The 24,583-nt window shown below is 41.6% G+C and overlaps 1 protein-coding gene across 2 annotated transcripts in view; it reads right to left on the bottom strand.

Moving 5' to 3' along the window:
• LOC122666114 (autophagy protein 5) overlaps positions 1-24,583 on the bottom strand; it is a 74,577-nt gene that overhangs the window by 14,697 nt on the left and 35,297 nt on the right. For both annotated transcript variants that reach the window (XM_043862228.1, XM_043862227.1), the window contains exons 4-5: positions 15,796-15,885; positions 9,320-9,407 (exon numbers count right to left, since the gene is read on the bottom strand). In XM_043862228.1, coding sequence (XP_043718163.1) covers positions 9,320-9,407; positions 15,796-15,885 — 178 coding nt within the window. The remainder of the gene's footprint in view (positions 1-9,319; positions 9,408-15,795; positions 15,886-24,583) is intronic.

The following is a 24,583-nucleotide window of genomic DNA, read 5'->3' as shown; positions in this document are numbered from 1 at the left end:
TTGAAGGAATGATGTCTGACATCACTTCAGCTGACTCTGATGGATCTTCTCGACCAGAGTATCTTCCTTTTGCTTCTCCCACCAAACTAGATGGGACAGACTATTTAATGTGGTCCAGATCCACTTACCTTATAGTTGCTGGCCGTGGCTACACAGGACACCTTACAGGCACTACTCCTATCCCTATTGAAGAAGGAGCTGCCAAGACTAAATGGTTATCCACCGACTCCATGGTCATGTCATACCTTATTCATTCTATGCATCCTTCAATTGCATCGGGCTACCTTCTCCTAGACAATGCTGCCCAGATATGGAAGGCTGCCAAAGACACCTATTCACAGGTAGGGAATGATGCTTAGGTCTACGAAGAAAATCCATGACACCAAGCAGAATGATTCATCAATCCCTCAATACTATGCTGAACTCCGCAAGTATTGGCAAGAACTTGATCATTACTCTGATTATCAGCCCACTAATGCCACTGACATTGCTGCCTACAGAAAGCATATTGACAAAATTAGGGTTTATGATTTTTTGGCTGGACTTAATGTGGAATACGACCCAATTAGGGTTCAGATTCTAGGCAAAGACCCTTTCCCTACAGTGGAACAGTCTTATGCCTTGGTTAACAGTGAAGATCGCCGAAGAACTGCTATGCTCAATACTATAGTTCCGGATCGATCAGCTTTGCAAACCGGGGCTGGTTCTACTCCTTCAATTGCTGATACTTCTAAATTTGAGAAGACACAAGTTAAATGTGAGCATTGTGGAAAATTGTGGCACACCAAGGCCACCTGTTGGAAGATACATGGCAAACCAGCCGACTTTGAGGCCAAACGTGTTACTCGCAAATCGAAAAACAAATCTAATTGTACTGAAGCTGTCACTCCTACCCCTCCTACTGACACTGGACTATCCAAGGATGAACTTCAGGCTTTCCGTCGTATGTTACAGGCTTCCGCTGCTACAACAACACCTACCAATTCTTCCACTCCTCCAGGTTCAAATTTAGCTCACTCAGGTATTTCTTTTGTTGGTCACTGTGCATCGGTAGTCTCCTCTCCCTAGATCATAGACTCCAGTGCCACTGATCATATGACTGGATCCTCCAGTATCTTTACTCGTTACTCTCCTACATCTGGTACAGACAAAGTACGGGTAACTGATGGCTCTCTCTCCTCTATCTCTGGAAAGGGCTCCATCAGTTGCACACCTTCCTTAAAGTTATCATCTGTTTTACATATTCCTAAATTTACCACTAATCTTCTTTCTATCAGTAGTCGTACCCGTGACCTAAATTGTAAAGTAACCTTTTTTCCTTCACACTGTGTGTTTCAGGATCTGGCAACGGGGGCGACGATTGGATGTGGTAAGATGCATGGTAGATTGTACCTGCTTGATACTGGGAGTCTTACTTCACCACCGCCTTTGGCTTCTCCCATCCATCAAAGTGCGTTAGTTTCTTCTGAACTTCAACAATGGCATAATAGACTAGGTCACCCCCCTTTAGGAACATTATCCCTTTTATTTCCAACACTAGCTAAAGAATGTCATAAAGATGATTTTTTTTGTGAAGCCTATGTTTTGGCTAAACAACATCGTTCTACTTATTCTATTTCTAATAAAAGAAGCTCTTCTCCTTTTAATATTGTTCACTCTAATGTTTGGGGGCCTAGCCGCAAACCATCCCTTAAAGGCCACCGTTGGTTTGTTTCTTTCATTGATTGTTATTCTAGGTGTACATGGGTATATTTAATGCACAACAAAAGTGAAGTTTTCTCTTGTTTTCAAAATTTTCATAAAATGATTCAGACCCAATACACTGCCACTCTCAAGATATTGCGTAGTGACAATGGTAAAGAATACATGGATGGTCAGTTTCAGCAGTACCTTGCTGCCCATGGAATACTCCATCAGACCAGTTGTGTTGATACCCCATCCTAAAATAGTGTGGCTGAAAGAAAAAACCGCCACCTTCTTGAGGTGACTCGGGCTCTTATGTTTGCCCATTCTGTCCCTTCCCAATATTGGGGAGATGCTGTCCTGACTGCTGCCTATCTTATCAATAGGCTCCCTACTCGAGTCCTTGACTCTGCCACCCCTGCTTCATTACTGCAGGGGTCCTCCACCTTTGTTGTCCCACCAAAGGAGTTTGGTTGTGTCTATTATATTCGCGATACCCGATCTCCGGGCAAGCTTGAACCCCGTGGGACCCGGTGTATTTTTTTAAGTTACTCTCCTTCCTAAAAGGGATATAAGTATTACCATCCTCCTACCCGTCGCACCTTCACTAGTATGGATGTTGTCTTTCATGAAACTCTATCTTATTATCATCGCACACCTCTTCAGGGGGAGACTTTTGGTGAAGATGTGTTGAAGGTTGACCTTCCCATACAGACCCAGACCCGAGTCCAACTACCTATTTCACCCACCCCTCAACCGAATGTTGTTTCCTCCCCTCTTCCCTCTACTGCTTCCCCACCGGATTTTCCCCAGGGAGAGAACTTAGAGGATGCTGAAAATCCTATTGGTGATAATTCCCTTCAGGGGGAGGTGACTCCAGTCCAACAAACCATTAGGGAATTTCAGAAGAAAATTAACGAACTTAATCTCAAAACATATCACAGGGGACATTCCCAATACAAGCAGCTTCCATCCACTGTAGCCCCAGCACCACTACAGTTGTCGGCCCTAGAACCAGATCGATCTCCAGGTAACATATCCTCTCCTTCGTCTCCTGATTTACCTATTGCTCATCGTAAAGGTATTCGGGCTTGAACCCAGCACCCCATTTCTCATGTAGTCCCTTATGACTCCCTTTCTCCATCATTTCGTACATTTGTCTCCTCTCTTTCTTCTATTCGTATTCCCCAAAATTGACAGGAAGCTTTTGCAGATGGAAAGTGGAAAGCAACAATTATGGAAGAAATGCAAGCCTTAAAAAAGAATAATACATGGGAACTTGTGGTTCTTCCTCCAGGAAAGAAACCAGGTGGATGTAAGTGGGTGTTTGTGGTGAAACAGAAGGTAGATGGCACTGTGGATCGATACAAAGCACGTTTGGTTGCAAAAGGATTTACTCAGACCTATGAGATCGATTTCCAGGAGACTTTTGCACCAGTCGCGAAATTAAACACTGTCAGAGTGCTACTTTCTTGTGCGGAGAATCTTGGCTGGGAGTTACAACAATTAGATGTGAAGAATGCCTTCCTCCATGGAGAACTTGACGAGGAAGCACACATGAACATTCCACCTGGATTCTCTTGTGATAAGACCAGCGGGAAAGTTTGTAAATTGAAGCGTGCTTTATATGGACTGAAATACTCCCCTCGTGCATGATTTGGACGATTTCATAAGGCAATGGTCTCTGCAGGTTATAAGCAGAGCAACGCTGATCATACTTTGGTTATCAAGAAAAATGGTGAAAAGGTAACTCTCCTAATAGTTTATGTTGATGATATTGTGGTGACCGGGAATGATAATCATGAAATCACCCAGTTGAAGACTTATCTTGGGCGAGAATTTGAAATAAAAGATTTGGGAAAACTAAAGTACTTTCTAGGGATAGAAGTTGCTAGATCTTCTAAAGGCATCTTTCTTTCTCAAAGAAAGTACATCCTAGATTTATTGACCGCGACTGGAATGCTAGGGTGTCATCCTTCCGATACACCTATGGATGCTACTACAAGACTTAAAGAAAAGGAGGGAACTCCTGTTGATAAAGGTCGGTATCAAAGATTGGTTGGTAAGCTCGTCTATCTATCTCATACAAGACCTGACATAGCAGTATCTGTGAGTATGGTTAGTCAGTACATGCATGATCCACACTCCTCTCACATGGATGCTGTTATCCGGATCCTTCGATATTTAAAATCAGCACCGGGTAAAGGAATTCTTTTGTCTCCGAATGGTCATCTTCGTGTTGAAGCATATACTGATGCGGATTGGGTTGGTTCCTCTGATAGAAAGTCCATTTTTGGCTATTGCTCATTTGTTGGCAGCAATCTTGTTACGTGGCGTAGTAAAAAGCAAAACGTTGTGGCAAGATCTAGTATTGAAGCAGAGTTTCGTGCTATGGCACAAGGTATTTGTGAAATGTTGTGGCTCAAAGGTTTATTACAAGATATCAGGACTCCTGTTCCTCTTCCCATGATGTTGTAATATGACAACAAGGCTGCTATTAGTATTGCTCACAACCCGGCTCACAACCCGGTTCAGCATGATCGTACTAAGCATGTGGAGGTTGACAGACACTTTATTAAAGAAAAGTTGGAAGGAGGGCTGGTGTGTGTTCCGTTTGTGCAATCTTCTGACCAGCTTGCTGATGTGTTTACTAAAGGCTTAAGTGGAAAGATTTTTCATCCTATTCTTGTCGAGTTGGGCATGGTTGACATTTATGCTCCAACTTGAGGGGGAGTGTTGAGATAGGCTAGTTACCCGATTGGGGGAACTAGTCCTAGTTGTGTTAGGATTGCAGTCCTAGTTGTGTTTGTGTTAGGATTGCAGTCCTAGTTGTGTTAGGATTACTCTTTTTCTTTCTTTTATTTTTTATTTTCCACTGTTTTGTTGTATTTTCCTCCTCAGCCGAGTGCTATTCTAGGATTCCTAGTTGTACTAGGAATTCCTAGTAGGATTAGGACTGAGGAGTTTTACTTCCATTACAAGTACTTCAGATTACTATAAATAAAGGGCCTGTGTGATCGATTTTGATCACTCAAGCATTCATATTCAGAGCTGTCTATAGAAAGCAAGTTGGCACAAAGATCGGAAACATACAAGACTGAAGATAAAAAAAAAAATACTACGCAGGAGATGGATCCTTTACCAGAAATAGCAGATAGTGAACCATAACGACCCAGACCTTATCTTTGCCTGAACAAGGGGTATAAGAGGTAAACAGGTTCGAGGAGCTGGTCATATGATCCAAGGCTCCAGAATCAAGTATCCATGAAGAATCAGTATGGGAAGACGCAAGAAAAATACCTAACTGGGCTAGATGTGAAGCAGGGGATGGAGAGGAAGCCATGGTAGAAGAGGAAGAGCCAAGCTGGGTCATCATACGTTGGAGCTGAGTCACAAGTTGTTCTGCAGACACAGGTGAAGAACTAGTAGCCTCATAAATTTCAGTCAAGTGTGCCTGAGCCGGAGGATGAGCAGAACCAGCTTTCCCGTCCTTTCTGCCCCCTTTGGGACGGCCATGTAATTTCCAGCAAGTTTCCCTAGTATGACGAGGGCGGCCACAGTAGTCACATTGAACTAGAGAACGAGTAGAACCAGCTTTACTGACCGAACCAGCACTATTCACAGGTAAAGACGTTTTTGGTGTAGTACCAAGAGCAGACCGAGGAGGTGCCGTAGGAGGCATCATGACAGTACGGCGGTGATCCTCATGCTGAATCATATTATAGGCTTCAAGTAGAGTTGCAAAGGTACTCCTGTTGAGAACTTGAATCCTTATTTGATCATACTCTGGATTAAGACTAGTGAGAAAAGTATAGACTCGTTCCATTTCATGTTCCTTAGCAAACGTGGCAGCATCAGTAGGGCTGGTCATGGTAACAGGTTGATAGAAGTCTAATTGTTGCCATAAAGTCATCAAGGCAAAATAATAGACAGACACAGAGATCCTTCTATTTAGTTTCTTGGGCTTGACGACGAATTTCATAAATTTGGGCATAATTGCTGGCTTGACCATAAGTATTTTTCGCAGCATCCCATAACTCCTTTGCTGAGTTGAGAAGGACAAATGTGGAACTAATGGAGGATTCTATGGAGTTCAACAAGAATGACATGATCAAGGCATCATTAGCTAACCAATTGTCCTTGGCCGGAGAGTCAGTGGGCATAGGGGTATCACCATTAATATACCCAAAAAATGATTACCATGGATGGTAAGGACTAAGGAGGCAGGTGCGAGACCATGCTAAGTAATTCGACCCATTCAACTTAGAGGGGCCAATTTGTAGTGTAAGATGTTGTTGAGGAGCAACAGATTGACTCAGATCACCGCTCCCAATAACAGTAGATGTGATAGAATCCCCCATTAAAACAAACCATAAACACTATGGTTGAAGGAGATAGAACTCACAAGAAGGGAGAAGCAGCAGCGGCACAATTCACAAAAAAAAGGGCTGTAGAGAGACCAATAATCACCAAGGGAGCAAACGAGGAAGTCAGCAACAAGAAAAATATTTCTGGGCAATCGGCGTAGCAGCGGCTGGGAGTGCCAACAGGGTGCCTAGAGCAGACTGGAACAACCAATTGGGGTCCAGCAAGGCACCGACAAGGCTAGCGGGGCCTGTAGAGAGCCAAGAGACATCAGCAGGGGCAAACAAAGGGCCTGGCATGGAAGACGCAGGCAGGGGAGAACCTTGGAAGGTCTGGCGATAGCTGGCAGTACCAGAAAAAAGGGCCAGCAAGGCTGGCAGCAGACCATCAGGTGCTGGCTGACAAGAGTGGCGTGAAAAAAAAAAAAAGGGCCCTAGATGAGAGCGAGATAGGCCGTAGGGGTGGCAGCGACGCAACACACCATGGTGGCAGGCAGTGGTTGATGTTCAGTGGTCAGGGACGGTTAGCATGGTGCGACATGCATGATCACATGTTCAGTCAACCATGCTGAACCAAGAGGCCGAAGCCTCGGCGGCAGCGGTGAGTACCCTTTTTGTAAAAAGAATAAAGAAAAAAAAGTATTCGCTCTGATACCAAGTTGAGAAGAGAGAATAGATTGACTTGTCAATGAGACAAAGGCCACCACTTTATTTATAATCTTGAGAATATTACAAATATGGTATTTGCACAATCACACAATTAACACATTAAACATGTGCATAATGAACCTGGACACTTTAATGTATCCGGGTCCAGGTCACGGGTCGGGTTGATGGGTCATCCTTCAACAGTAATGCAATCTGGAAGTGGAGGCTTTCTAGGTAATTATTCAAAACCTTGATTATTGCTGTGGGGGGGGGGGGGGGATCCCTGGGACAAGGGATTGACAATCTGTGAGGTTACTTTCCCATGTCCCAAGTTCAGTATGATTATTTGCGTAAGGAACATACACAATTTTGTGTTGTCTTCAACAACATGAAAATCTTAAGGTACACTTTTAGAGTGTTTGGATGTGCTTCTAGGTGGATTGATTAATTTAGGTTAATATCTTGTATGATATCGGTTTCTATTTATGTTGCATTTTATGATATTGATTCTATGATTAATTGGTAACTTAAATGATGTTTATTGTTGTCTCTTATGTTCTCAGGCACTAGGTATTTCTTCGTTACATACATGCAGAAATACATTTGCAGTTGTAACAGAAAATGTACATATTACTATGCTACCAAAGTTAAAAGTGTACTGCCAATTGGATTTTCTAACACTGTTACTTGTGTGAAAAAGTCTTTTGAAGTCGGGGTGACCCTGCTCTGGTTGTCAGTTGCTGCTGTCTCTTGTGTCTGCAACTATTGCTGCTGGAGAGTCCTTGAAGAGCTGAATCGATTCCTCCATCAACACCAAGTATTGCTGCTACTGTTGCTGATTAAACAAAGAGATTCCATCTCCTGCGGATTCCAGTTTCTGTTCCAGATTGGCTTCAAGTTTCAAGGCCCCACAACTCCATCATTCTTCATCAGTTACTGCAGAGTTTTGGAGCATAGAACCCCCACCCCAGGCCCTACACTCGACCCTGATTTGGTGGCCAGATTCCCTCTGGTTTGCAAGTTACACTCCAACCTTCTATTTTGGAACACCCCTGCAACTCCCTATTCTGCCAGCAGAATTGTACCACATTTTCAGCAGAAGATCACCTCCATAGGACCTCCACGCGATCCAAGTCTGGATCCAAACTGCTGGCTGATTTGGTTTTATTTCTCTAAGTTACTAATTCTGATTTTGTTGCTATTTTGATGTTCTGCTGCAACCTATCATCGATCCTACTGTAGAGTGGTTCTTCCTTGAACCCCTTCTACATTAAGCTTTCTAATACTTCTGTTCGTAATTTTTAACATTGACTAAATACTGTTCATTGGTTTCTGAGATCAGAATCAATTGGAAAGGACATACATTGGCTTCTGAGATCAGAATTAGTTAAAAAGGAAATACCATAATCATAGTTGTCATGGTGACAAAGGCGGCGCAAAGCGGTTGGAACTTGGAAGGCACCTAAACGCGTGATGCCTAGGTGACTAGGCATTACATATAAAATGGGGGGTTTAAGTGTCAATATATCGCCTTTCAGTTTTAATTTCAAAGAGAACCTCTTCTGTAAAATATGAAATTAGGTCCTTTTTGCTTCTAAATATGAAAGGACTTATATGTAAAATAAGAAAATACTTACCTTTACCTTTTAAAAATAAAATAAAATAAAATAACACCACTATTTGAAGAAGACTGCAGATCCATCTTCTCCTTCTGTCTTGTGTAAACTAAGAAAATACTTACCTTTACTTTTAAATATAGAAAAATAACACCACTATTTGAAGAGATGCAGATCCATCTTCTCCTTCTCTCTTCCAGCCATGCTGATGCTGGAAGACTCGCCAGATTTTATACCAAGCAGAGATGATGTCGTAAACAAATCTGGAGGCAGTGGCTGCTGCTGTGACCTTTACAGTACTGCAACTACTTCTCCCCATTTTTCTTTTTATTTTTCCATTATTTCTCTGGCTTTTCTCCCTAGTTCCCCTCTTTTCCTTCCTACTCCCCCATTTCCTCCCCCCTATTTCTCATTTTTTCCATTCTTTTCCCCCTAAATACTGTTTGGACGCCTTAAACAATATGGGCAACCGGCCGCCTAGAGGTTCAAAAACTGCCCTGTCACCTAGACGGCAACACCTTGACATTTAAAGTAGCCTGATTTGACAAATTAAAATCCAGGCTGAGCATTTAGCCCATCCTGCCCAAAATTTTCAAGATGCCAGGCAAGCCAAGACAGTGCTCAGACGACTGCCTTGTCGCCTAGGTGGGCCCCTAGGCAACCAAGCATGCATAGAAAGAACATACATTTAGGTTCGGTTCATAGGGTTTATACTTCATAACTAATGTCATAGTGTATCTCATTGCACTGTTTGTGGTGTACAATAGTATCTAAATCAAATGATAACATCCAAAAAATATATATTAGTTGGCGAATATGGTACCACGCCTAGGTCAAAACCTCACCAAGGTGCAAAAGGCGATGCCTTGCCCACTAGCCGAGCGCCATATTCACCAAGGTGCAAAAGGCTCCCAATATTGGATTATGTATTGTTCTGACATAAATCAAAGGCGCAAAACATAGTACTTTGAAATAAGCAGAAAATTTTCATGTGTAAAGGATACATACCATTAACCACAGATCGCCACAGATCCACTTGATCAGACTGCGACATGTTCATGACATTCTTGCAGTTCCCATTTATAACATAGGCTGCCTGTGTCAGTAACTAAGTTCTGATGAAAACATTGTTTTTTTCTTTTTCTTTTAGATTTATTAATTAGAAAGAGAAGAGTAAAATTAGAGTAAAACACCATTGAGGAACTGGTGATCAAATATCAAACCCCAAAATATAAATATGCAAAAAATTCATTCCTCATATAAGAAATATACCTCACAAAGGTAATTTGTGGAGGAAAACCTGAGTTGCATGACCCCCTGTTGAGCAAATCGTCTGCCATATCATTGAGACTTCTCGGATGCTATTGCAATACAACCATTCAACTAAATAACGTGTGCAGAGTCATCTATAATAACATATGATTAAAGTCCCTACTGATCACATACCCCAATCCCACCTTCCAAGAAATTAACTCAGCTACATTGGAACTTCCTCTTTGCTCCTGAATACTCACTACGGAGATCTAAACAACAGCCTATAGGTTTCCTGTTCCTCAAATATCAGATGGTCCCAGACTCCTCAAAGAAAACTATTCAAAGACTCAAGTTTTGCTTAATCATTCCCTCTGGAAAAGGTTGCCAAAGTGGTACAAATCCATCACATATTGAAAATATCAAAGGTCCACAATCCATACATAACAGATATGCTGGGGATGTCTCCAAAGTGTCATCAGCTACGGCACAATTGGCAACTCTACTTATGATTTTATTTATGACCAGCACCTTAGATAGTGGTCCTGAAACAATCTGGCATTCTCCGCCAGGGAACCAAATGATCAAAAAGGATTCTTTCAAATAAGAACTTTTTCCTGCTTCCAAAAGGAGTAAAATGCCAAACCCATGATAGCTCTTGAGAAATGTTCATGCCATAAGAAATAGGGATAATTTCATTCTCACAGCCCCGTGATGATAAGATTATCATAACAGTCCACTATTTTTAGCACATGGCAGGATGATGTGGCAATTTTGACCAGTGCATAGACATGTCTAGGTTTGGATTAGCCACGTGGGAATTCAATCAAATACCCTCCCGTGTATTAGTATGCATCCATGTATTTTTTTCCAGCCATATTTGTATGCCCATGCACCCTCCTATATTCCCTAGAGATATTTTGTCACTTGGCGAACTTCATCTAAACTGAAACTTGACATGTAGGCAGGGGACCTTGACGTTTACCTTGCAACAAAATTTGGGGTTCATCCGATCTGCGGCATCTGCCACGTGGCAGATATTTTGGCAGTTCAGATAAGCTTATCTGAACGGTCAATTCAGCAGACCTTGTCCAATGAAGTAATGCCAACATGCCACATGTTTTTTTTTTCCCCTCTTTTTTTTCTCTTTTTTGTTGATATATAAGTGGTGCCATACTAGTTAATGGCAAAGGAAAAATACAGAAACAGATTGTCCACTGTCTTGTACGCTCCTTATAAGGGAAACATTAGGAAGTAGGAACCACCCTATGTAATTCTTCAGGTACATATAAATGGAAATAGCTTTTATGATTAATTTCTCATGCAATGCCTTAAAACTTCAGTCGCACTTGGATTCGGAAAATACTCTGGGATTATCCTAATCTTCATTTGTGTAGATGATTTGCCACAAAACAATAAATGAGGATTTGGAGGTAAATTTACCTTTGGTATTTATAATCCAAACTGATGTAGATCAAAGCATGAAGAACAGGACAAAAACAGACTTCCAAAAACAAAAGAGATGAACAGTACCCAAACTACTGCTCACGTGAACAGTGTTGTGGGTCCATAAGCCTTGCATGAAGAAGGAAGATTTTCTTGCTGATTTAGTTAGTTACTGTTTACTTGAGTTTCTATTTTGTTTACTTTCTAATTTTAGTTTAGTTTACTTAGTTAAGTCTGTCTTAGTCAAGTCTTAGATTACTTTGTGTACAAGCCTCAATATTCTCTTGTAAGAGGCTACCAGTAGTTTCCTTTTTCATTACTTTCTAATTTTCAACTTTATATTTTGTAAAGCTTAGGCCAAGCTATAAATAGGCCCCATCAGTTGTACTAGAATTCAGACTTGATTAATGGAAATTTTAGTGCTTGCTTGCAAGTGTATGGTCTGAGAAAGACTTGTGTTCAACAGCTGAGATAGCTGTGGGTGGGAGACCCAAGGCTTTGAGATAGCCCACCCCTGCTATCCCCTACCCTCCTTCCCTAACCGATCCCCTTCTTCTCACTTACTTTCTATTTCGTTACCCTGTTATCTGCAACAAACCAAGACTTCTGAGAACAACTAAGTCTTCCAACAGAGCTACTGTTCAACTGCAGAAGTCACCCTTTGGAGATCCAAGACTACTGCTGCCACAACCATTGATCAGACCACATTCTACCTACTTGTGGCTCTGGTTTCCTTTTCAGAACCTGCTGCAACTTCAAGGTCCTAGAACTCATCAGCCACTGAACCTATTGAGGCATCTTTGGAGTACTTCTAGCCCTTCAATCGACCCTGCTTGGCTTCCCCAGTTGCTGGCCAGATTGGGTTTCTTCATTGACCTTCTATTTTTGAAGTTTAGCTTCTATTTTCAAGCCCTCTTCAGAACTCAGAAACCGGCCATCAGAATTGACCTAAATTTGGAGCAAAACATTCACCCAACCAAGAGATCCTGCCTGGGGCTAGGTCCTTTGTGATCCAGCTTTTACATTACATACTCTTTTACCCATATGATGCAAAGACAGGTAAACATTATGAATCATTCATTAAGTTTTCAACATTCTCTCCGTAAAGCCTTCTCCACACCTAAGATTCCTACTAACATCAATTGCTGAAATTTCTTCACAAGAAGCCACAGGCAGCTGTTTAATATATTGGAAATATATTATAACATTCGAAAAAGATCCTTCAATCCTTTTCGATCAGGTGAGGTGTATCACGGTTGATGATGGAAGAGTGTTGGCAAGGGATGAGGACATTGTGAAGAGATGGATGAATATATTTGCAACCTATTAAAAAATGGAGATAGGCCGAGTAGAAATGACCCTAACCATTAACCAACAAGACACCACACCATAGATTTGTACGAAAGGTTAGTATGGTGGAAGTTAAAGAAACCTTAAAAAAGATGAAAGCAGGTAAGACACCAGGCCCAGATGAGATTCCAATAGAAGTGTAGAAGTGTAGAAAACCCCAGGAGGTTGTGGGGTATATTGGTTAACCAATCTGTTTAACGGGATATGAACACAAGGAAGATGCTAGATGAATGGAGGAGAAGCATTGTAGTCCTGATCTACAAAAATAAAGGTGATATTCAAAGCTGCAATAACTATACAAGCATAAAGTTAATGAGCAAGGTTCTAAATCTCGGGTTTCAACTTGTTTTCGACCAGCCCGAAACCAAGATATGGTCGAAATTTGTCGAAACCTGGTACTTTTTCCCAGCCAACTCAAGACTCTGGTTTCAAAGCCCATAAATAGTTTTTTAGGTCAGATGTTTTGTACACGGTCTATTTTTGACATTCTAAACACAATGCATGAATTATTTTCACAAAAAAAACACTCAAAATGGTACTTATGTTTTTGACCCAAGTGTACTAGTGTACTAAGAATCATAGTTGTCAAAACAGACACTTATTTATGCCAACTATCATTTAAGTAATGAAATAATATTTGTTATTTGTTATTTGTTATTTGTTATTTCATTTACTCAAGGTATTATTCATAAATAAGCAAATACCCCCTATTTGAAGCCAATAAAAATAGTTAAAAAATAAAATTCCAAAAGGATACAAAGTCAACCCCCCAGTTCAAGAACAAAAACTGGATTTTCGGCAGTAGGTGCAATCTTCAACTTTCTAATGCTGGGGTTTTTCTCAAATCTAAAAATTCCATAAATCTTAATAAGGTAAAACATTGCTAAAAACAATAAGCGTGGTAAAATATTCCTTGTTTTGATGTCAAAAAAATTATTTTCATTCAGAGCGATTTTGACAGCATTCACGCACACCAAATTAAGTTTGACTGGTACATAACTCCTTCAATATAAATCAGATTTAAGCAATCTTGGACTTGTTGGAAAGCTACCGCTGAAAATCCAATTTTTGTTTTTGAACTAGGGGGTTGACTTTTTATCCTTTTGAAATTTATTTTAACTATTTTTATTGGATTCAAATAGGGGGGTATTTGTTTAATTATGAATAATATCTCAAGTAAATAAAATAACAAAATATAAAACCATTTACTTAACTGATATTTGGCATAAATAAGTGTCGGTCATGGTTTCTGGCATAAATAAGTGTTTGTCCTGATTTCCAACCAAGTTTCCTCAAGTTTCGATGGGGATAAGTGACACGTTTATAGGTATTCAAGTCGAAACTAGCGAAATATGGTGACAATTTGGTCGAAATTGGTTGAAACCCTGTACTTTTTAAACTCCCACCTTAACTCGTCTCGGTTTCTTACGAAACCGAGATATCTCGATGGTTTCGGTTGGTTTCGACCGCGATCTCTTTCCATGCTAATGAGTCACACTATGAAACTTTGGGAGAAGGTTATTGAAGCCCATTTGAGAAGAGAGACTCATATCTCAATGAACTAATTTGGCTTTATGTCGGGTAGATCCACAACAGAAGCTATCTACTTATTGAGGAGACTCATGAAAAGACATAGGGATAGCAAGAATATATGGTCTTTATTGGCCTGGAAAAAGCCTATGACCAAGTCCCTAGAGATTTAATCCGACATGTTCTAGTAAAGAGGGGTGCCAAGTAAATATGTGGATGTAATTAAAGATATGTATGAGGACATGGTGACTAATGTGAGATTTGTGGGAGGTTAAGGCAAGGAATTCCCAATTATGATTTGGTTACATCAGGGATCAGCCTTAAGCCGTTATCTATTTGCGCTTACCATGTACTACATAACCAAGAGCATTCAAGACAAAGTCCCATGGTGTATGCTCTTCGTCGATGATATCGTTTTGGTGGATGAAATAGGAGGAGGGATTAACACTAAGTTAGAACTATGGAGATCAACCTTGGAAACAAGAGGCTTTAAGATTAGTAAAAAGAAGACAGAGTATATGACGTGTAATTTTAGTCATACTATGATGGATACTGACATGGTGTGAATTGGGGAAAGAAAGATACCAAAAGTGACTATTTTAGACATTGGGGGTCCATCATAAATAAGGAAGGTAACATAGAGGATGATGTTTCACAGAGAATTAAAGTGGGATAGATAAAGTGGAGAGGTGTGTCTGGAATGTTGTGTGGCCATCGCATTCCTTTAAACCTTATAGGAAAGTTCTATGGACTGTTATAGGACCAGCTATGATGTATGGGGCAGAATGTTGGACAGTTAAGAAGTGTCATATTGAGAAACTATGTGTAGCAGAGATGAGGATGTTAAGATTGATGTGTGGAAAAACTAGGAAGGATAAAGTAAGGAATGAGCGTATTATAGCTGACTTGGGAGTTGCCCCGATCAATAACAAGCTCCCAAAGAGTCGTTTGAGGTGGTATGGTCATGTTCAGCGGAGGCCTAGGGATGCCCCTGTAAGGAGGAGTGATATAATTCCGATTAAAGAAGTTAAAAGAGCTAGGGGCAGACCTAAAATGACCATAGGAGAAGTTGTGAGGAAGGACACACATAGTCTAGATCTTGTACCAAGTATGACCTACGATAGAGCCTATGGGAGGGCAAGGATCCATGTAGCAGACCCCATTTAGCTGAGATTCTCCTGACTTACTGGGTTGTGCCTCGTACCTCTTACTTCCATCTTTCATTTGTCATTTTCCTTTTTGCATTTCTAATCTCATTCCCCGTCCCCCTTTTCCCCATCTCTTTAGACCTCAGTTTCCCCTACTTTGTTTTGTTTGGATCCATGTAGCCGACCCCATAAAGTTGGGTTGTTGAAAAAGATCCTTCAACTGCCATAACAATATAACATCCCAAAATCACACGTCCCCCCCATTCCCAAGTCCCAACATCATAGCTTACCCGACTAAAGAAGCTTGTCATTTTATCCTATTCCAAGATCATTGGGTCACCAGTTTTTAAAACTGAAAGGAACCATAATAAAACCAAGTAACTCGGTAAACAGTTGAAGAGGAAATTAACAAAGGTACTTCAACAAAAAAGAACAACACATTCAGCACATTTTGATATCCATCTATTCACTCATCTTCATTGTCGAATATACATATTGCAATTTTACTAACATGGGAAAGCGTGGCATAACTTTAGTAATCCTCAAAAAACATGTTCACAACAAATTATATGTAAATGGACAAAAGGGAAGGGGGTACATGCTAAAACAAACTCATCCATTCTCCAGAAAATTGGAGAATTTAACAAATCTTTGGAAGATCTAAAAGAAATATTAGAAGTTACAAGAAAAGTAATTAAGCTGAAAAAGATGGAAAAATCCTTCAAGGAAACCCATGAAGGGGGGAAGGGATAGACTAACCTCCTTCAATGAATTATTGAAGCTCCCCTTTACACTATCTTCACCTTCACAGGGGCTCAAGAGATTCGCCGGATATCCTCTAAAATGCACCTGCAGAACCTATTTTCTGTCAGCTGGCTTCTGGAAGGAAAGACGACATAATACTGTCCCAGTTCAATGAAGCCAGCCAAATTGTATGTTATACATTGACATAATAACTGACAAAAAAGACCAAGTTTTTACACAAATCAGCATAAAACATAAATTGGTAAGAACCTAGGAATAAAAGTGTCTTTTTTTCTGGGAACTGCTTAAGAAAGCTTTATGAAAGAAACGGAAAATGACGATTTAGGTCTTGTTAAAATGGATATAATGATGCATCATGCTGAGAAGGACGTTGAGGATGTACCACATGTCTACTGACTTCAGCTCTCCCCACTTCAAAAAGCAACTAAAAGAGTGGCTTCTCAGGACAATGGAAGGGGAAAGAGACAGATGGGAACATAGGAAGATCATCTAAGCGGTAACTAGGGGTGAATATGGATGACACAGAGATTTTTTTTTTTTTTTGGGATGAGAAAAATATATATTACCAAAAGAGAGACCCTAAAAGGGGATACAAGAAAGGAGCAAAAAAATTCCAAAGAAAACAAAACAACCCTTAACAGGTGAATTTCCAAGAAGTTACAATGCGTCTATTTCTAGAGGTATCCACAAATCTAAGAGGGACAGCTGACAGTCTGCTTTTAATTTCGAAGGAGATGGAGTCCCAAATCTGATGAAGGAATCTGGAGTTGGAAGTCCATCTTCTTAGGTTACACTCGAACCAGATGTGATGAACAGCAGCACTGAAGGCAAGTTTACCCAAACGGTCGCAAAAAGATGACCCAGCAAAGGTCATATCAACCCAGATCAATTCACGATGGAAAGGAAGGATCCGACGATGAACCAGCCAACAACGAGCAAGAACCCCTGCCAAAATCTTTGAGGTGAAAGGGCAGTTGAATAACAGGTGGTCCACATCTTTGAGACCATTCCAACAGAGTATACAGCGGGGGGTCACAGAAATGTGTCTACTAATGAGAAAGCCTTGCGTGGAGAGGCAACAGCGGAGAGCACACCATAGGGTGAAGCTATGTGTGGGATGCAGCGTGGGAACCAAACAACCTTACGCCGGATAACAACTTTACCACTTGATCTTAAAAGATTCCAAGCAGACTTCAAACTGAAGATACCTGAACGAGCAGCATTCCCAACGACCCTGTCACTTCTTCCAGGGGAGGACCTTTGGATAATAAGGAGGGTTAACCAGATGAGATCCAATGAAGGAGAGGAGGGGGAAAGGGGGTCCCAGCAAGAATCCGGATAATGTGAGAAACTAAAGCCATTCTGTCAGAACCCAAGCTGTAAATTGTTCTGTCCCCTACCATACGGAAAAGAATACCTGCAGAGTGTCAGTTGTCCAACCAAAGCCTAGTAGAAACACCATCATCAATCAATGAAGTAATAGATCCAAGAGCATGGAGCATGGGGCCTAAACTTCACAATCTTTCTCCAAACCCAAGAGGTATCTGAGGGGATAGGGACCGTCCAAATAGAATCATTGCGGAGGTATATAGAGTATACCCAATCAACCCAAATACTCTTTTTCTTTGAGGCAATCTTCCAAATCAGATGGAAGATACCAGCCACATCGGTGTCCTTAATACGCCTAAGACCCAAATCCCCCACAGCTCAGACCAGGTGAAGATATCTAGAAGTATCAGAATCCTTCTAGAGAAAGAACACATAAGAGCTTCCAACTTTGGCATGACCGATTGTGGAATACCAAAGATGCCGGACCAATAAATGTAAGTGGACTGGAGAACTGATCTGATAAGTTCTAGCCTCCCTACAAAGGAAAGAAGCTTGCCTTTCCACAATTGGAGTCTTTTCCTCATAAGATCAAGCATCGGAGTACAGTGGTGTCCTGTCAATCTGGAGGGGATGAGGGGGAGACCTAGATATTTAAGGGTGAAACCACAAATGTCAAGGAGCGTAGCTTTGAGGTCCTCAGAGATACCTGATAAGAATAGGGAAGGACTTTGAGAGGTTAACCCGAAGACCCGACATGGACTCAAAATGGTTAAGGCAAGATATGGTGGATTGGAGAGAAAGGAGGTCAGCTTTGAAAAAGAGCATAAGGTCGTCCGCAAAGGCAATGTGGGTAAGCTTCAGGGCTTTACACTTGGGGATAGGGGTAATAAGCTGCTGATCAATGAGAGATTGGATACTTCTAGAGAGGACCTCAAGGGCTAAGGTGAAGAGGTAAGGGGAGAGGGGCCAACCTTGGCGGATGCCAGTAGAGGAGGGGAAGTAACTAGCTGGACTACCATTGACAAGAACTGAAAAATGAGGGGAAGAGATGCAAAGGTATATCCAGTTTATGAAGATAGGGGAACCAACATCTTGTTCATAACATTGACAATGAAATCCGAAAGTAAAGAGTCAAAAGCCTTGTGAATATCCACTTGCAAAAGGGCCGAGGGAGAATGGCTTTTCCTATCAAACCCTCTCACAATTTCATGGCAAAGGAGGATGTTATCTGAAATGCTTCTACCAGGAACAAAGGCAGATTGGTTGTCACTGACTAGTAAATCAACAACCAACTTGAGGCGATTTGCAAGGATTTTAGCAATGAATTTGTAGAGAAGGTTGCAAAGGGCAATGGGGCGAAAGTCACTCATGGAGGCACCCTCTTTTTTGGGAATGAGATAAAGAAAGGTATTATTGATACCATGGATCTGAGAAGGGTTGAGGAAGAAGCTTTGAAGAGCATTGACAAGATCCATTTTAAGGATATCCCAACAAGCAGTGAAGATGACAACCAAATTTCGATCAAAGGTCCCCATCCCTGTTGAAGAGAAGAAGAAGAAGAAAAAATGAATGTTCATCAGATGTAGGTTTTCTTCGGCCTCCATGACCGGCCCCTCCGGCCAGGCCTCTCCAACCCTTTCTCCTGTACCCTCCCCTTCTCTCTCTTCATTGCCAACCCCTGCTCCTTCTTCATCCCCTCTTCGCCGTACTTGAAATTCCCTCTTTGGTCCAGCACCCACTGCTTCTTCTTCTGATGGTCTCCCTTTGCACTTTGTCTCCCCTTCTTTTGTCGAGGGTTCCAAGGTTGCACTTTGCCCTTCAGGTCTCCTTGATGATGAAGACTCCTTGTGGGAAAATACTCTCGTTGGACACTTCATTGGTAACCAACCTCCATTCCACATTACCAAGCTCTCTCTATCCAAACAATGGAGATCTCAAGGGTCTTTTGAGACTTACCTATTGGGGAATGGTCTGTTCATCTTCAAGTTCTCTACCTCCTTCGATAAGAATCATACCCTGGAAGGAGGGGCGTGACTGGTGGGTCGAAAACTAATATTCTTGCGGCATTGGACTCGCCATATCCAACTTCAATGTGTTAAGCTCTCCTCTATCCCACTCTGGATCTCTTTCCCTAGACTACCCTTCCAGTACTGGTGCACTGAAGGTCTAAGTTTGGTCAGTTCTATCCTTGGTACTCCCCTGCACTCCTGCACTCAGATACCAGAACCAGTAGGAAGGATAGGCTCACATATGCCCGTATTTGCGTTGAAGTATCTGCAAGTAAAGCTCTCCCTACAACCATCACCGTTATTGAATAAGATGGTCACTCCTTTGTGTTAAATGTTACTTATGATTGGCCTCTGCCTCATTGTCTGATCTGTCAAACCTTCGGCCACGACTCCTCCCTTCGCTAACCTAAGGCCACTGTTGTTGGGGTTGAAGTCACCACTGAAGACACCTATGTAGCGGAAGCCACTCTTGCTCAGCCATCCTCTATCGAAGATCCTAACCCTTTCTAGGAGATTCGGCTGCCCTCTAGAGGAAGAACTAGAACCAGAAACCATCAGAAGCATCACCGGCGGAAAGGTGTACCGGCAAGTAATCCGGTAACAGATTCTACCCATGGATTGTCCGCTGGTCTCTCTGATGCTCCTTTGGATCGCAATCGGTTCTCTACTCTGAGCTCTGACGATGCAGCAAGCACGATATCCAACCTCGAAACTACCCCTGGTCATCCAACCATGTCAAGTCGCTCTTGGAGAGATTCCTTTGCTATTGATCTTGATCGCAACTTCTCTGAACCTAGATCTCCTTCTCGGTTGCTTGATCCTCCCTCTGTTGACGTTGATCCCTCTACTGCCTTTTCCCTACCTTTGTCAGAAACCCTTCTGACCAATCGCCATCCTCTGCCAGTCTCCTCTGCGCCTTCCTCTGTTGACATTGTTCCTTTAATGTAGTCGAAGCCATTTCCTTGCCTCAGATTGTCCTTGACTCCTCCCCAACCCCTATTTCTGTGCCTGATCCACTTTCTCCGTCAATCTCTCCCAGACCTACCCCTTTAAGCCTGGGGATTACCAATTCTCTCAAAGGGCAAGTCAAGTCTTTGTTGGCCCCTCGTCCCTCTCTCCCCTCCCCCCCCAATCTCTTCTTCCCCTAACGTAACCCTTTTGGTGGGTCCCTATGGTCCCTACTCCTCTTCCCATTCCCTCTATACCCTGGCCCACCATCCCATCCTCTTTGGCTGATTCTACTAGGCTTAATGGGCCAGCTAATTCATGCCATTCGACCAATTGCTCTAACCCACCATTCCTAGCCCACCCTCGTTTGGGCCTTAGCTCCAATATTGGGTCGACCCACTCTGTGCCCCAGTCTAATGCCCCCCCGCCCCTTCGAGTTTTTTGCCATCGTAACCCTAGCTCCCCTCCTTTCCCTTAGAATCGCCCCTACATAGCCTACTCCCTTCCCTGTCCGGAGAAGATTTTGCCTCTGAGTATGGAAATCAGAGGTCATGCATTATGTCGTGAGACTATGGATCCGGGACAGTGATTTTGTCGAGGCTGGCTTTGGGTGTCCTCTGCAATTTAGCACGTTGTTTTTGTTTGGGCTTTTGCCCTCCTTTTTGCTAGTCCTTGCCTTTTACGGCAGGGCTTTGTAATTGGTTCGTGCTTGTTTGTTTCCTCTCCCCCCCCCCCCCACCCCTTTTCTTGCCTTTGGTAATGAATTTTTTTATTCATCCAAAAAAAAACAAGCAGTGAAGAAACTCATACTGAAACCATCCGGACCGGGAGCACAGTTTGCCTTGTGAGAGAGGACAGCGGAGAGGATTTCAGATTCAGAGGGGATGGCTTGGAGGGAGGGGAGGAGGGAAGGAGGGATGGATTTGGAGATATGACCATCAGGTATGAGAGAGGGGTAAGGAGAGAGGGGCAAAAAAGCTGCTTAAAGAAATTCACAGCGGTGGATTTGATATCTTCTACTGGAGGGGGGGACCAGACTGGGATTCAAGGGCAGAAATGGAGTTAGAATTGGTTCTAGCCTTCAAGGAACGATTAAAATAAGCCGTGTTAGAATCACCGAGCTCAAGCCATTTAATGCGGGATTTCTGGCGGAGAAAACTTTCTTCTTGGAAAGGGAGGTTGTTTTAATGTATGTTGGATAGGAAAGGTCCAGTGGGAATTGGTTTGTCTGTCTTGATTTGGCCTTGTAGTTTCGGGTTTTCACATAAGTTTAAGCAGTAGCTTCTTTTGAAGTTTCTGGACTTGTATTGGTTCCCCATGATTTCCGGGGATGCTTCCTGGACCCAATCTTCAAGGAGCTCGAAAGGTCACGTTTGGTATCACTTCTGATACTACAGACTGATTCTTCTCCATAAATACTTCATTAACCATTACGAGTGAGTCTTAAACAATGTTTGTCATAAATGTCCCCCATAAAAATTAGGAAGTGATTCTTTATGTCATAAAATTGTGGAAGTGATTTTTATATCATAAAATTTGTGCCAAACATTATTCTGGTCTGAATCACTTCAGAGCATCAAACTCTCCGAGAATCAACCTGGAGAAGTTTGTTATTTCATTTCTCAATAATGTTCTAAAAACAATCAATGGAAAAGGGGAAAAAAAAAAAAAAAAAGATAAGAATAACCTAAAGAGAATTAAAAAGCCAAAATCCAATCTCCACATAATATTGAATGTATCAAATTATAGCAACATAAAGGTGGCTCAGGCGGAAAGGAATCAAAGGATAGGATCTGTTTTGATTGCTGCTCAACAAATAAGGGTTGGATTTCCTTGGCTTCGGCTTAAGATGGGGGGAAAATTATGAGATGGAGCAAAAACTAATCCAGAGGTAATAATTTAGATAAATGAAACTCACAACTCTGGGCCTCAAAAATAAGCCAGATGTCTAGCAAATAAGGATCCAAGACCTATACAAGCGTAGATCTCACCCAAAGATTTATACAAATAAGAAACCAGTATGAACAGATAATTTTTAACCAGCTGGTCCAAACAATACTCTTCAGAATTTTTTTCAAATCTAATATGAATGTTTCTTGACCATCCAAATAAAAGTACAGGATGTTCACATCGGAATGAACCATTTATGCTGAATGCGGTTTCATCTGACCACCTAGACAAGACCTACCTGATGCTGGGTCCCAATCCTCTGACCATTAGATACAAGGCAAGACATCAAAGACAATCCTTTTGCTAGGTCACAAAAGGGAGTTGTATGTGACGTATGGGAAGCTTTCTTATTTCACAAGAACATTGTACTGCAGAACTTCTGTTATCTGGCACAGTTTTCCTCATTTGGAATTTTTTTGGATAAAACAGGGATTCTGTTCTGCAAGTGGGTGTTTCTTGCCTATGCGACATGGATGTGGTGGGGCAGGTGTTAACATTCAACACAAAAATGAGGCGTCAGACTAAACAAAGCCCCATAATAGGATTCTAGGATTCTGAGTTGTAGAATAAGTTTTTTTTTTAATTAGTTCTAAACATTATTTCATATCACATATTCATATAAATAATCTTCCAAGTATTATGGAAGATATCACGTTACATTTTATGATTAATTTGGGGTGATCCAAAAGTATTTGTTGTAGCACACAAAAAAATTTCTAGTGTTAAAAGCAATTCAATAATTTGTCTGTGTCTGATGTAGACAAGTTCTACTCCAAACACTAACATCGAAAGAAGAGAGTAACCAGGTCTGTGGTTCCTTGAATGAACCTGTTCTGGTTCAACTGAACCAGATTCAGTTGGTTTAGACCAGACCAACCAGGTCATTGTGTTTTGTGGTTCACCCAAAACCAGTTCTAATTAATCCAGTCCATGCCTTAGTCAAAGAGATATCAAAAGTAATTAATGCATGTGTGCAGTTTTGAGAAGCATTATCTAGTTAGTTACAACTATTATCTGAAGTCTTTGAAGATATTCAGTCAATAAGTCAGTCCATTGATGGTTTTGTAAGTCCTTGAAATTATGCAGTTCATTAAATGGTCAAAGAGTCTAGGAGAAAATCTCAATGAGTCTAGAAGCCACTCTAGAAAAGGGCTTCCTATAAGTATTTTGAACAAGTTGAAAAGTCGAATGAAATTTCTGGTTCAATGCCAATAGCTGCGAGATGAAGTGGAGCCTAGTGAGATGTCGGGCTGCTTGGTGAGATGTCTTGTTTTGGGTGGTGAGATGCTAACATAGGCCTTGGTGAGAATTCTTGGTCATAACCCTCTTATCTCTTTCTTACTTCTTCCTTCTTTTATTAAAATCACAGTCATCAAGGTGACCAAGGAGTTGGAGAGTGTCCAAAATCAAGGCAGCAAGGCGCCCAAGACGACCAAGGAGCCTGGGCGCCTAGACGGCGCCTTGATAACAATGATTAAAATTGCTCAATTTTGATTGTGTTCTCACCTCCCTACGTCATGTCTATTGAGGACTCTGATTCTCTTGCAAGGACTGAACCAGGATCCCATTAGTGTAACTAGATTACTTTTCTCCTTGATATCATGTGTATAGTTTAACGGTAGTTCAAATTGATGGGAGCAGGTTCTATGGACCTGTCCATAGTAGTCAAGGCAGCGCCTAGGCGTCCAGGCATTGCTGGAAGGCCTAGGCATGGGCTCGCTTTACAAAATGCTTAAAAGGCGACTGCCTTGATCACCTGGGTGTCGCCTAGGACGCCCTGGCCCTCCTTGGCCCACCTTGGGAGCTGGGCAATTGACAGGTATGCATGTCCTATTCTCAAGGGTCAAGTAACAAAGTTTCTTGTTAAGGTGGTTGTAGAAGGCCTATTTGTTGGTCTGGAGGTGGCTTCTATTCAATCGCAATTGGATTTTGAGGTATGTTTTCTGTTCGGAGTTTCTATATTTTGGGATTCTGGACACTATCAATCTAAAATAATAATAGAAGTTCTATTCACTTCTTCATGATATGAAGACCAAAATATTGTTACCACTCAGTTGGCTTTATAAAAAATTCAAAGAACATTTATTGACATGATGGATATGTATATTTTTTCATTCCACAACTAGGATGTCAGGAAACAATAGTTTTATCACTACTCCGATATTTTACATATTCCATATCGTAGGCCAAAGTTCTGGTTGAGGCCTGTCAGGCATACAAGTCACAATTTTCAGTTGAAAAAATACCAAGTTTCCTTTAGGCCATCTGATTGGATACAAATGATGTAAGGTGTTGACAGAATCGTGGGTTAGAAAGAGAGAATGAGAAAATGGAATAACTTATTTTCATTGATAGGTAAGCCCCTCTATTTATAATAGAGGGGAAAATACAAAGGGACTGAAATAGGCGATGTGGGACTAAAACCCACATAGCCGACTGTAGACATAATTACCCCTAACTAACTGTCTCTATAAGAGCAGTGACTTAAACCTAATAACATAGGAATTAAACTACCCCAAAAGGACCAGAATACCCCCACGGTATTC

Source organism: Telopea speciosissima, chromosome 6 (genome assembly GCF_018873765.1).
Source record: "Telopea speciosissima isolate NSW1024214 ecotype Mountain lineage chromosome 6, Tspe_v1, whole genome shotgun sequence".
NCBI lineage: Eukaryota > Viridiplantae > Streptophyta > Magnoliopsida > Proteales > Proteaceae > Telopea > Telopea speciosissima.
Note: the sequence above shows the minus strand (reverse complement) of the source record. Positions and strands in the feature narration are given on the sequence as shown.